We start from the raw sequence: 12,212 nt of genomic DNA, 5'->3' as shown, positions 1-12,212 counted from the left end.
CAACCTCGGGCCTGGCTCCAGGGTGGGGCCCCGACAGCGCCATGCCGGGCGACATCACAGTCCTTGATTTTAATCTATTCATAAAGGGCTTTTGAACATTATTATGATATTAATAATAAATATTCACAAATAATGCATAATAATAAATAAATAATTCTGTAAAAGTCTGTAAAAATAACATGAATTACATTTAAAATACCAGCAGGTATATTTAATCACTTGCTCCTCAGTCAGTGGATCCTGTTATCTTAAATGAAGGGTAATGAAAGTTTGGGGTATTTTTACATCAGTATTGACCTGTTTGTATGACCACAAGCTGAATTTCTTTGCACAGTAGTTGCTATAGCTTATTACAAGTGATTCAGCACAGTGTGCCTCCCCCAATTACGAGCAGATTGCTAAGTACCACAGTGTCTGATTGGGATAAGACCATGAATGACACTCGTATCACAGGCTAACATCTTGATGGAGAAAATTAGCCTAGCCAAGAGGCCTTTTATGTGTCTCTCTCATGTAGATAAGATTAAATGGAGGAAACTCATTTGACTTCCTCCCTGTGATGTGGCAACGTTTGATCTCTGTCTCACTCGCCATTAGTCAGGTGATGGACAGGACCCTGTTTAGCTTAAGAAATCGTTTGGTCCAATTCAAGTATCAGCATTTAAAGGTGAATTTGGGATGATTTTTGACATTTTGAGGAGTCATTTCTGTCTCACACAGAAGTAGATGTGCTGTAATATGTTTGCATGCCTTATTTAACATGCCATCCAGCCCTCATTAATCCAAACTGCCCTGAGCACATTTAACTATTGCTGTGTTGTTCCTAATCTAGCCACAAGGTGGAGCCACTGCCGTGTCTATAGCACTTATTCATGCAGAGAAATACTGTGGGAAAGCATAGGCAGTCAGTGAGGGTCAAGAGATCATACAAAACAGCTTTAGTGATTAGGCTACATGTCTTATCCATCTTATCATATGTCACTTTAAGTTCAAGGGAAAGCAATTACAAAAAAGACATGACAGAGAAAATAGTTTGTGGGGGTTGGTTTTGACACCAGTGCTGGGGTCAGGTTCACTGCTCTTAGCTGAAGAGTGTCTGGTTTTTTCTTAATCTCCTTGTATCAGTCTCTACTATCTGTCTTCTGTAGTATATCTTTTAGGCCCCTTTCTCTGATTTTTCTCTCCACATTTTCCTCTTGTCTCTCCCTGGCTTCTGTCTTCCATCTGTGTGCTTTTCACCCACATATGTAAACCTTTAACCCTCCCCCTTTTCTCCCCTCCTGCTTCTATTTTCTGGGCAAGTGCGACAGTAACACTGTATGTGAAGTTGCTTGAGTTAGCCACTGATGTTGGTGTAGACACCTCACATCTGACTCACAGGCCCCAGTGCTTCCACTGATCCTGTCTCGAGGTGCTTTTGGGTTATGGTGGAGGGTGTGCAGGGGCAGAGGGATGTTTGTGTCCCAATGTCAGACTGCTTTCCTGGAGGTGCCTGAGGCTAAGACCTGGGCCGACTGGCACTGGAGGTCAGGGTGGGGTATGGATGTCAGGCTGCTTTAATCAGCCAAGCTACAGCTTCTGAGGCTCTATGTGGTGTTCTCATTTTTTCGTGTGTGTGTGTGTGTGTGTGTGTGTGTGTGTGTGTGTGTGTGTGTGTGTGTGTGTGTGTGTGTGTGTGTGTGTGGCTCTGGCCTGACTTGCCACTGCTTTGATCTTGGGGCCTCAGACTCCAGACACATCTGATTCAATTATCCTCATCCACCTGTTGACTTAGAGGCCTAAGATTGCAAAGCTTGGGCCCCCTGTCCAAGTTTCATAGCTGTGTGTGTGTTTGTGATTGTGCATGTAGGTGTGTGTGCACATGCACAGTCAACTCAGTATGTGAAATAGGAGGAAAGCTGAAGTCTGTAGGGTTGTACTTGAGATTTTTGATCATTATTAATGAATGAACCAGTATTAGATCCCTAGCAGTCTTCTTGCAGTCAGTGTTGGCCTGTGATAGTTTTCTTTTTATTTTTTATTGTGTATGGATTTCTGTTCCCCAAAGGTACTGTTTATAGACCAAGATTTTGCTGTGCTGCCATTGTTATTGATGTGAAAACAATTGCATCAGCACGTTGATGTTGCTCAGGTCAAGTCATGCATTTATAACATTATTGACATTTACAGTATAGGGCATATCACTGAGAGACCTCCTGGTAATGCAGATGGTCAATACACCGCCCCATGCCATCAGCTGTACATGTACAGAAGCACAATGTGGTTATCACATGTTATTATACAGGGTTCCAGAACTCGGTGTGGTTTTAACACTAGATATTGTATTTCTTCAGGCCACTGCAAATCCTGAAATGAATTAAACATGAAAAAACCAGCCAAGAAACCTTGTTCAATAAAAATCTGGCTCTCACTAAAACTAAAGCATCTAAAACTCTGGGGCTTATGAAGAGATTCTATCTAGAATCTGACCTATGGTATAATATTTTATGTCCCCTAAATGTCCGGTGTTGCTTTACCAAAAGCACTTAGATATATGAATTAAATACTTTGTTACATGATAGAGACAGTTGTGTTCAGGTATGTTTCTTTAAATCAGGATGTTTAATTGAGATCAGGATCAATTTTACAAGAGAACCTTGAGAATAAAATGCAGATGTACAACAACTCAACCATTTGGTCATCTCACACACACAGCAGTCAATACAAACACAATAAAAAAAATCAGGACGAAGAACATTAAAGTCCCTCAGCAGACCTATAATTTATAGAGCCAAAGAAATGGACAAAATACAAACATACAGTCTGAATGCCATTTCCATAGCGGCTTATAAACCCACACTGCTCCACTGATATTAGTCTTTTATAGAAAAGACAAATATTATGCAACTGAGAGTTAAATAAAGCAGTCTTAAACAGTGCCTAGAGCTGTTTCAGACAACGATCCTTACAATTTTCTATCTTTGTAAATAAAAAAGACATTTCAGGACTACAGCAATAATTGAGCCAGACTTGTATTTGTTAATAATTACTGTCAAATAGTACCAAGGCAGAACATCTACATAAATTGTAATAGTATTTACTCAGTCAACACAGTTTGCACGATATATTAATATTGCGTTGGTGTTGCGCGTTTGTGTGTGCTTCCTAAGTTAAAAAGATCCAAATTATAAAGGTCACTGTGCTTACACAGATCTATCCTTTTCTATTTTCAGCAGTCTTTCCAAAAACCTCACAGCAAAAGTGCTTTCTTCCATGAGATAACACTCCCTGTGACGAATAAGTTTCAAAATTCTCCAAAACAGGAATGCTATAAAAAAAAATTTCATGGGAAGAAAAGGCCCATAGGCTCCAAACTGAAAGTGTGAAACAGTGCCTTCTAGAGCATAAGATGATGTCTTTATTAGATGACAGCAATTATTTTCTTCATTGTTGTCCCACATTTTCATGTCTTCTCTCACGTCTTTATTCATTTAGCATTAGAGGGCCATTAGTGTCTTGTGTGCCTGTGCTTAGTAAGGCAGTGAGCTCAGTTATGCCTTTTTGTGTTTGTGTGCGTGAGAAAAAGCAAAGCGAGAATGAGAGACTTGTGTACAAATGAATATAAGCAGTTCCCATGTAAAACAGCTTGTTTAAACCATAATGGACATGATGAGGGACAATGATTGAGGTGTGTGGTTATATAAAGATTGTAAAAAGCCATAGTCTGGTGCCCTGTGGGCTGTGCATGGAAATGGACTCATGTATAGCAGAGACATTTATTGTTCAGATGGGATGAAATGCAGACCATAAACCATGCAACCAATGCCAGATGTTGATCTTTCTAAATAGTGAGGCAGGCTGCCTACGCAAGCACATTCATTTGCAAACAGAGGGACATGAGCAGGCTCCACACATACTGCAGTTTAACCTCCCACACTTTCCTTTCTGTTTCTGTCTCTCACTCGTTCTCTTCCAGGAGAAGGCCGTATGAGGGGAAGACCCCATTACGACCCACAGCCGCCAGTCCACTCAAACAGTCACCCATACGTGATGCCAGAAAGGTTAGTTCATGGCTATGCTTCAGACTGTTAACTTCACCTCTGAACTTCCCTGGCATAGTCTTCTTAAGATTCATCAAATTTTATTGGACACATGTTTTTTTCATGACAGCTGTGATGACACTTTGAAATATTATCAACCAATCTGCAGCCAATGCAAATAGCAGCCAAAGTGTTTTCTTTTTTAATGTGATCCAGTTTGAAAATTCCTAAGGTAATCTCACCAGGAAGTTGATGGAAATTCCCTGAACTTGTATGTTGTTGGCTTGACAAAACACAATGCAGTTCATCAGCATCACAAACCACAGCCTTTCAAAAGTTGAATTAACATCTTTCTAAAACGGTGTCAACAGACATTGTCCATGATAACAATCAAAGTTTTCCATTTTCACTTTTAGTTTGAGATGCTTAAAGCCCCTCAAAACATGGTCTCGGATATGTTTGGTATAATAATCATCACTACAAAGGTTTTCAGTTTATTACGTACAACTAGCTAAAATTAATGAAGTCTAATACAGCAGTACTATAATAAGTGTTGAGTGGTGGGGTTTTTTGCCTTCTGCCCACTTCATGTATGTACAGTAAATAGGAAGGCCAAAAATTAAAAACGCCTTTCAATATAATGTAGTCCGGTACAACACCACTTTTAACTATAATCTCATTAATAAACATATAATGTAATTATACTGACAGATTTCTGACGTCACCAAACCAGAACATAACAAGATGCAGTGGCCACTGAATGTTTATTTTCATGGTATGAGCCACTGTACTGTTCATTTGCACAACTGCTTATACTGTACTTCTGTGGCCAAAACTATTTGAGGCCATTCATACTTATCAGCGTTGAGCACAATACATTGAATTCCTGTTGCGACAGTGGCACGATGCTTTGAACAGCCAGTGACCCGCATACTCAACATTCCTAGATATTGAAATGAAACTGTTCGAGAGTTGGGCTCCGGGACCTTAATGCCTTTTAATCTGAAGGAGCATTTAATTCAGAGCTATTCCATTCAGCAGTGGCTCTGTGTCAGCGCAGTTCCGCTAAGGTCCACACTCCATCAGATCCTAATCAGATTCAACAACATCGCTCCTTTGTCTAACATTCTCTCAACTCTATTGGATATTTCCTCTATTTCAAACTTGCTGCCCAACCTAAACTTGAGTAAACTGATCTTGTATCAACAGAACCCCTGGAAGCGTCCGAATTATACTGTATAAAACAAATCCGGAGGCCCCCTGTAACAAAAGCCTGTGGAAAAGAAGAATGACAGGCAGCGTTGCTGTATATGCCCTTTTTGTGGAATTCACTGCGTGACAGAAATGATGTGGAACTGCCAAACATCTGGAGTACTGTATGTGAAAGGGAGGAGAGTGAGTGAGAAAAGGGTGGAGAGCTGCAGATAACAAGGGAGTAAAACACTGTTAGTGTGGGAGGAGACCATGTGGGTGTATATCTGTACACTACATCTGTAAGCTTTGAAAGAACCCTTTTGTTGTTGCCAAGAGGAGAATTATTTTGTGTCAAAATGATAACCTCCATCACTTTTTGCTGTTCTCTTCCTCAGGCCAACCTGCCAGTTAAAACACTGTCAGAAATCATTTAAATTCCCTCCTCCAATTTATATCACCACACCCCGCCCCAACGTTCATTGTGTTTCTACTTGTTTACACATTCTTTCACTCCCTTTTCCCTCCTCAGGTGTATGAGGGGCCGAAGGCTGATTTGTTTCCCGATGACAGTGACCTGGAGGCTCGTCTCAACAGCTGGAACCTCGGGGTGCGTCCAGAGGCGTGCCTTGAGCTTCTTGGTTACAAGCAGCTGTCAACTAATGCAGTTCACCAAATAGTGACAGCATTTATGAATATCTGAGCTCACGAGCAAAACTATAGCAACTGTGCAAAGAAGCTGCATTAGCTGTGTTGTTCACACTGCTGAGAAAAGGGTAAAACAAATCCCTTTCACCTATGTCTGCTTGAAACCACTTCCGTTAGGCAGCTCGGTGCTGTTGCAGGATGTGAGGGTCAGATGAGGAATGGGTTGTGTAAACTGAGCATTTGAAGATGAGTGCACCTTTCTTATCTTCACTGTCTGGAGTGCACCGGGCCAAGACTGGATAAGCACTCAACCCTCATGTCTTTTATTCCCCATCTCTTCACCTGTATAACCCTGAGCCTCTGTTTTTCTTTTTCCATTTGCTTGTTGCCTCTGTCATTTCTCCCACATTATGTACACATCGATGTTTGCTGCCCCTCTCTGTTTTTCCTCTCTTCTCTAGCTGTTCTCTCTCTCTTCTGCCATGTTATTTTTCACCCTCTCTCTGTTCATCCTGCTTTTGCTGATGCTCACCGCATTGCTCTCCCTCTCTCTTTCAGTACTAGGGTAATCTGAGGTATCTATCAGCAGACGAGAAGCCATGCACTGCTCCACTCCTCTGTGTTGAGATGCTGATAAGATGTATTGCTTGGCAGTGCTCCCCCAAGCCTGCATCTTTCAAATCAACAGATGTTCCCTTACACACACACACACACAAAAACCCCTTCAAGTTTACAAAAGTTTTATAGATGCACTGCTTCAAAGCGGCCAGCTCCTATGAAATTTCAGCACAACCGATTATCCCTCTATCTAGCACATCTTTAATTTTGCTTCAGATGTTCTGAAACAGTTCGTGTTTGTTTGTTCGTTTCACCTCTGTTATAAAGTCTGTAGTCAGTACAGTGGCCATACGGGACAGTAGATGGCATATTGCTTCAGGCTCAGGTAGAAAAAAGTCCCTTTAAGATGCACAAACCCTGAGTGAGCTGGACCACCATCTGTTTCATCTTTCAATCTGTGGGTTGTGTAGCAGTAACTTGTCAGAGTTTGATCACTAATTGCATACCTGGACCTGCCTGTAAAGTAAGAAAAGATATCCAAACAAGAGAAAATTGCTTAAAAAAGCTTTTTGTTCATACTATAGGAAATTAAATGGTAGTCACTACCACTTAGCCTTCCATTGTCTGTGGTTAGATGGACGTGCTGACGGCTTGCTCAACACTAGTCCGAAATGAGAGGCATCAATCACCGTATGTTTGTTTGGCTAGAAATCCAGGCCTTGTGATTTGGAATGTCATTTCTCTTTTGCATCCGTCCATCCATCCACGTCAGGTTCCAATCACACAGGACGCTGTGCCAGCTGTGAGGCCGGACAAACATGTGCTCACAGGAGCATGTGAGTGGACATGCAGAGAAGAGCAAATGAACACACACACAAATGGGCACAGGCATACACGTGTGCAGCAAGTCCAAATTTAGTATCACACTGTGCCAACATTACACCACAGCATTTAGTCTACATGTCTCCTTGCCCTGTGGGCTGTGCTCAATCAAATTTGATGACTGGCTGTCTTCGGGTATAAAAAGAAATCCCATTCTAGTTTTCAGCCTGGACACAAGCTTAGAAGGATACTGATTGATTCATCATTTGATAAATGTGGATTTATTTTTTCTTAGCCAGTGCCAAATTTAACTAGCAATTCATCACATCATGGCACTCACCACTGATGCTGCTCTGACTGTATTGAGAGGTCTGTTATTGTGCATGTGTCTTTCTGTGTGTGTATGCTGAACACAAAGTCTGATAGTAGTCTAGCAGGGTGTCTTATTTTATTGAGGGCTTACAGTTTGTCAGCTAACAAAATGTCTGACTTGATTTTACCTGCATCACACAGACCGAGTCAGGAGGCAGAGCTACTTTCATCTATTTCACCTGCCACTAGCTCACGCCGAAACAACGCACTGACATTATCCTCATAAGGTAGATCCAACAATGTTAGTTCCAAGGTTCCCATTCATTCTGGTTTAGCCAAATGTGTGTTGTACCACCTCACAACCTTAAATTCTTCTTTTTTTTTGCCACCGAGTTCTGTGCTCTACACCCTCCTCTCTCTTCCCCCTTGCTCTTCTTTGTCACCATGTTGAAGAGATTAACAACAGTTTACTGGCGTCATTGCTGCCGTCTCCAAAGTCAGCTATTTTTCTTTGAAAGGCCATGATCTTCTTGCTAGTTGGCAGCCCACACAGACAGCCCCAGTGCATGAGAGAGAAAGAAACACTGTATGATAGTGTGAGTTCACAAGAAAGTAATGTGATCGTAAACAAATGTCAAATAGCGGAAGAAAAATAGCAGATCGTCAGCAGATTTTTTTGCAGTTTGTGTCACAGTTAGTGAGCTGCATTCATGTAATGCTGCAGATTCACTTGGACTGTGACCCTTTTACTTTCAGGTGGTTTAGGGGCTTGCATGTATGTTTTACTTTGTTTCTTAATGTAATCAAATAACATATTGTGTGAGTAGTTGTGCACTTTTTTCTCAGTATGGAAGTAAATGATCTGGATATAGCTTACAGATTAGTGGTCCTGAGTATTAACAAAACAACCGTGTCAGGACAGCAAAGAGGACCTAAGAGCGGAAACCGATCCAGCCGCACACACAATGCCTTGAAGTAGCCTGACGCATTCTTTCTTTCTAAACAGACAAGAATTGATGGAAGAGACTCAAGCCACAGAACCAGGCTTTTGATGTGCTCACCGCATTGTTTATGACAGACTGAGGGTGGAGGTTTGATTCTAGTAGTAGCAAGGCTTTATTAGAAGAGGAAGAGAGGACTAAAGTTTTCTCTTTGCTGTTTCAGATTGAAAATCCCAGGTATTTGCGAGAAAAGCCTATTCCCTTGTCCCCGGTAAGTTGTCAGGGGGTCCACTGTGGCTTATATATTGTTACATAGACAAAAATGTTGTCGAACTTTACGGTGACCCTTTCAACTAATCTCTTTCCACTTGTTGCTCTGTAGATTTTCAAGTCGAGCTTTGGGAGGGACAGCACCTTGGCTGATGATCAGGGCCCTCAACTACAGAGCAAGGAGGTATGCACCCCAGTGAAAGCTCTTAGCAAATCACAACAGTACGTAAAAGCTTCTTTCTGTGATAAATATCAGATTTCTTTGTTAAGTCTGATGCCATCTTTTTGCATATCCAAAGGCAGTACACGATGAGAGACTGCCCTTTGTAGTCGTTCCAGTAATCCTAAAATCCCCGCTACTCACCATTCAGTACACTCAGTATTTGTACAGTAGCAAGTGTTGAACACATAGGGGATGAAGCTGCCTTCACTACTTTATGGCATTAGACGCCCCCACAGCCATGTACATACATTCTTGTGCATAGTGTGTATTGTTGAAATGGCCGAGGAAAGCGTTCCTCTTAGAAGACAAAAATAATGCTGGCTCCCAGTGATGACAGTTTTTTCCTTATGTGGATTTAAGCTGAAAATCCCATTCTGAAAACATGCTTTGAAGTCCCCCGTGCACCTCCTGCCTCTCCCGAAACACCACTTATCCCCCCCACCATTCGCCTTTACTCGCACTGTTAAATATAAAACTGAGCATGACTTGGCTGTAATAGCTGTGGCTTTTCATGACTGCTAGGGAAATGTGCTCCAGTCAGTGAGGTCGGCTTCACTGGGAGAGGGCAGAGCCTGGAGGGGAAAAGAGCAGAAAGAAAGGGAAAGGAAGACACATGATGCACAAGAATGGTCTTGCATATTGTTATAACAAAGATTATGACGGATGTAACAGATTCACATGTGTGGATATGCACATGTGAATCCACCCAGTCAGGCAGTGAACCTGTCGACTGATGTTGAGAGTAGCATCACCAATGTAAAAACATTAAAGCAGCATCTCATGCTGTTGAGAGTAGCATCACCAATGTAAAAACATTAAAGCAGCGTCTCATGCTGATTGATCCTGCCTCAGACTAAGTGGACTGGCACCATGCAGCTGTGTGTGGTGGGAATATACATATATCACATCTCAGAGGACCATATGTAACAACCATCTCAACTTTTGTCTGTTTATAATGTTCATCTTATATACGTAGTTAATGATAGTTTTGTATTTCGAAATGGTAGAGAAGTGAGGTTTTTACTCCCCATGATGCTTAAACTTGTACTGTTTGTCCACTCTAGCTAATCTTTTGCTTTTTTGTTACAGAGGCTACTTTTTTATTAGAACGAATTGCTGTTAAAATTTACTACATACATTCATGTCTCTTCAGCATGAATCGTAGTTGCTTTTCATTCACCATCAGGACACCCTCTGAACTCTGCTGCATTATCCCAATGCTTCTCTATTTTCCCAGGGTAGGGTTTTGGGAATTCCCTTTTGACTATATTGTCCCTGTAAAAGGGGAATCATAATAGGTCTGTGGTTTATGACATGCTATTGAAAAGCCCCTTTTTCTTTTGAGTCTTTATCATTTAACATGTCCTTGTTGATCATGTGTCTCGAGTCACCACTAGCAATTAAAAGAGTGTTAGGTGGATTTCAGGAGCTCTGAATTCCACACGATACAGCTGTAACCACACACAGACCCAAGTCACCAGTCCCACCTGAACCATATTATTCTCAATAGTCACATCAATCTTTCCTGTAGAGCCATGGAAACCTTGTCCAACCCCATTATTGTGTGGCTGTCTAGGCTCAGTCTCAGAAATCACAGTGACATCGCTTCCCTTTAATCCCCAAAACCTAGTTGAAAATTCATCCAGGTGTAAAGCATTATACATGCCACATGTCATTAAGCTGGCGGTGGCTTAACGAACAGCTCAGCCTTCACACCAGCCTCATCCTTCTGCTAAGCTACCGACTGCATTGATAAAGAATGCTGACTGCTATGGAACAGTGAGTGGCAGCTGAGAAACTTCCCTGCACGATGCCATTGCTTTGAGTCACTTAGCTTACACGGTGTGTTTGCATATGGGTGAGTTGTGGAAAATGTCTCGTCAGAGCAGCAAAGTCCCACTAATCCCTGCTCAGAGCTATGCATTATGAGGGCTGGGCCTTTATTTGGAAATTCAATTAAATGGCGACTGATGAGTCACACTTAGCAAATAGGCCCAGGTCATGTGATTACAGCAGATACTGACTTCTTTCTTTTAGATTTTGTGTGTAAGTGTGTGGTTTGCATTCTGTTTTCAAACTACCCCCTTGGTACCTGACCTGAGGGGCTGTTGGCAGCAGTCGCAGCAGGATAGATGTGTGTTAGAATCAAGCAGTCACACTCTAATGGTCACAAGCCCCCGACTGGGGAACAGAACCTTTTTGCTTTCCAGTGCCATAATGATGCAGTCTTTCTAATCTGTGGATCCTCTGAGATGGAGCTTGAACTCTCAGCCTGTGATTTAGTAGGCCATAGCCTATCTTATCAGATCGCTTTTCAAAGCTCAAAAAGAGCAAGCTAGTGAGCCTTAGTAGTTTAAAGGGGACCACTTCTGTAGTTTGACTTTCAGTATGTTGCTACAGGCTGAAAAACACCAAGGGACCAACAGTGTTCCATAATGATAAAGCTACTATTTCAGCTATTCCTGTCTTCTGTCCCTGATTCTCATGTACTTAATATATCTATATTAGGAATTTCAAATCTCTTTACTGACTCTGTATTTGGAACTACCCTCCTCTAAAACTATGAGAATAACTTTTTCTTCATGTCAGAGATTCGATTTTAGCCTAAGTCTTGGTCCGTCCTTACTATCTGGGCAGACTAGAGTAAATTAACTTCTTGTCAGAGTGTGGAAATGGCATCTGTCTGCTCCTCAGTAGATAGCAGAACGCTGCATGCAGACTATCCCAGAGCATCTGTGTTTTTACTGAGGATGAAAGCCATACCAGGACATTGTACATCTCGGGCAAGACGAAGGAGATACACAAACCCAACCTTGTTTTGTGGAACCGAACAGTTAGCAAACGATTTGTGAACGCATCCCCTGAAGAAAAAGGCCTTGACCCAGCACCGTTTTTTTTGAGCAGAAACAGCAACTGTTTCCGTTTTCTCCTTGTATTTCCTCTCTCATACAACATTCCCCTTCTTCCCTCCCTCCACCCCTCTCATCCTTTCAAGAGCAAAGTGTCAAAAAAGCTGGCATCTTACAGCACTCGCTACAACTCTGAAGAAGAGAAGAGGGGAAAAAAGCTGTACCACCCAGTCGGGCTGATTGAAGGCATCTCAGAAGACTTAGGTGTACGACATTCCTCCTCCTCCTTCCTTCACTCATGGTTTTATAAACAAGTTTCAAACGTCCCTGATCTAGTTTGACAAACTTTCTCCAAAGAGCATTTGAAGAGAGGATGAGA

The 12,212-nt window shown here is 41.9% G+C and overlaps 1 protein-coding gene across 4 annotated transcripts in view; it reads left to right on the top strand.

Annotated features, from left to right (window-relative positions):
* Positions 1-12,212, top strand: part of cep112 (centrosomal protein 112) — a 99,012-nt gene that overhangs the window by 6,802 nt on the left and 79,998 nt on the right. For 3 of the 4 annotated variants that reach the window (XM_020619846.1, XM_020619848.1, XM_020619845.1), the window contains exons 5-8: positions 3,956-4,040; positions 5,743-5,820; positions 8,715-8,762; positions 8,874-8,945. In XM_020619846.1, the coding sequence (XP_020475502.1) occupies positions 3,956-4,040; positions 5,743-5,820; positions 8,715-8,762; positions 8,874-8,945 (283 nt within the window). The remainder of the gene's footprint in view (positions 1-3,955; positions 4,041-5,742; positions 5,821-8,714; positions 8,763-8,873; positions 8,946-12,212) is intronic. The other variant, XM_020619847.1, reaches the window with a different exon arrangement.

The sequence above is a fragment of the Monopterus albus genome, unplaced genomic scaffold (assembly GCF_001952655.1).
Source record: "Monopterus albus unplaced genomic scaffold, M_albus_1.0 scaffold227.1, whole genome shotgun sequence".
NCBI classification, from domain to species: domain Eukaryota; kingdom Metazoa; phylum Chordata; class Actinopteri; order Synbranchiformes; family Synbranchidae; genus Monopterus; species Monopterus albus.
Note: the sequence above shows the minus strand (reverse complement) of the source record. Positions and strands in the feature narration are given on the sequence as shown.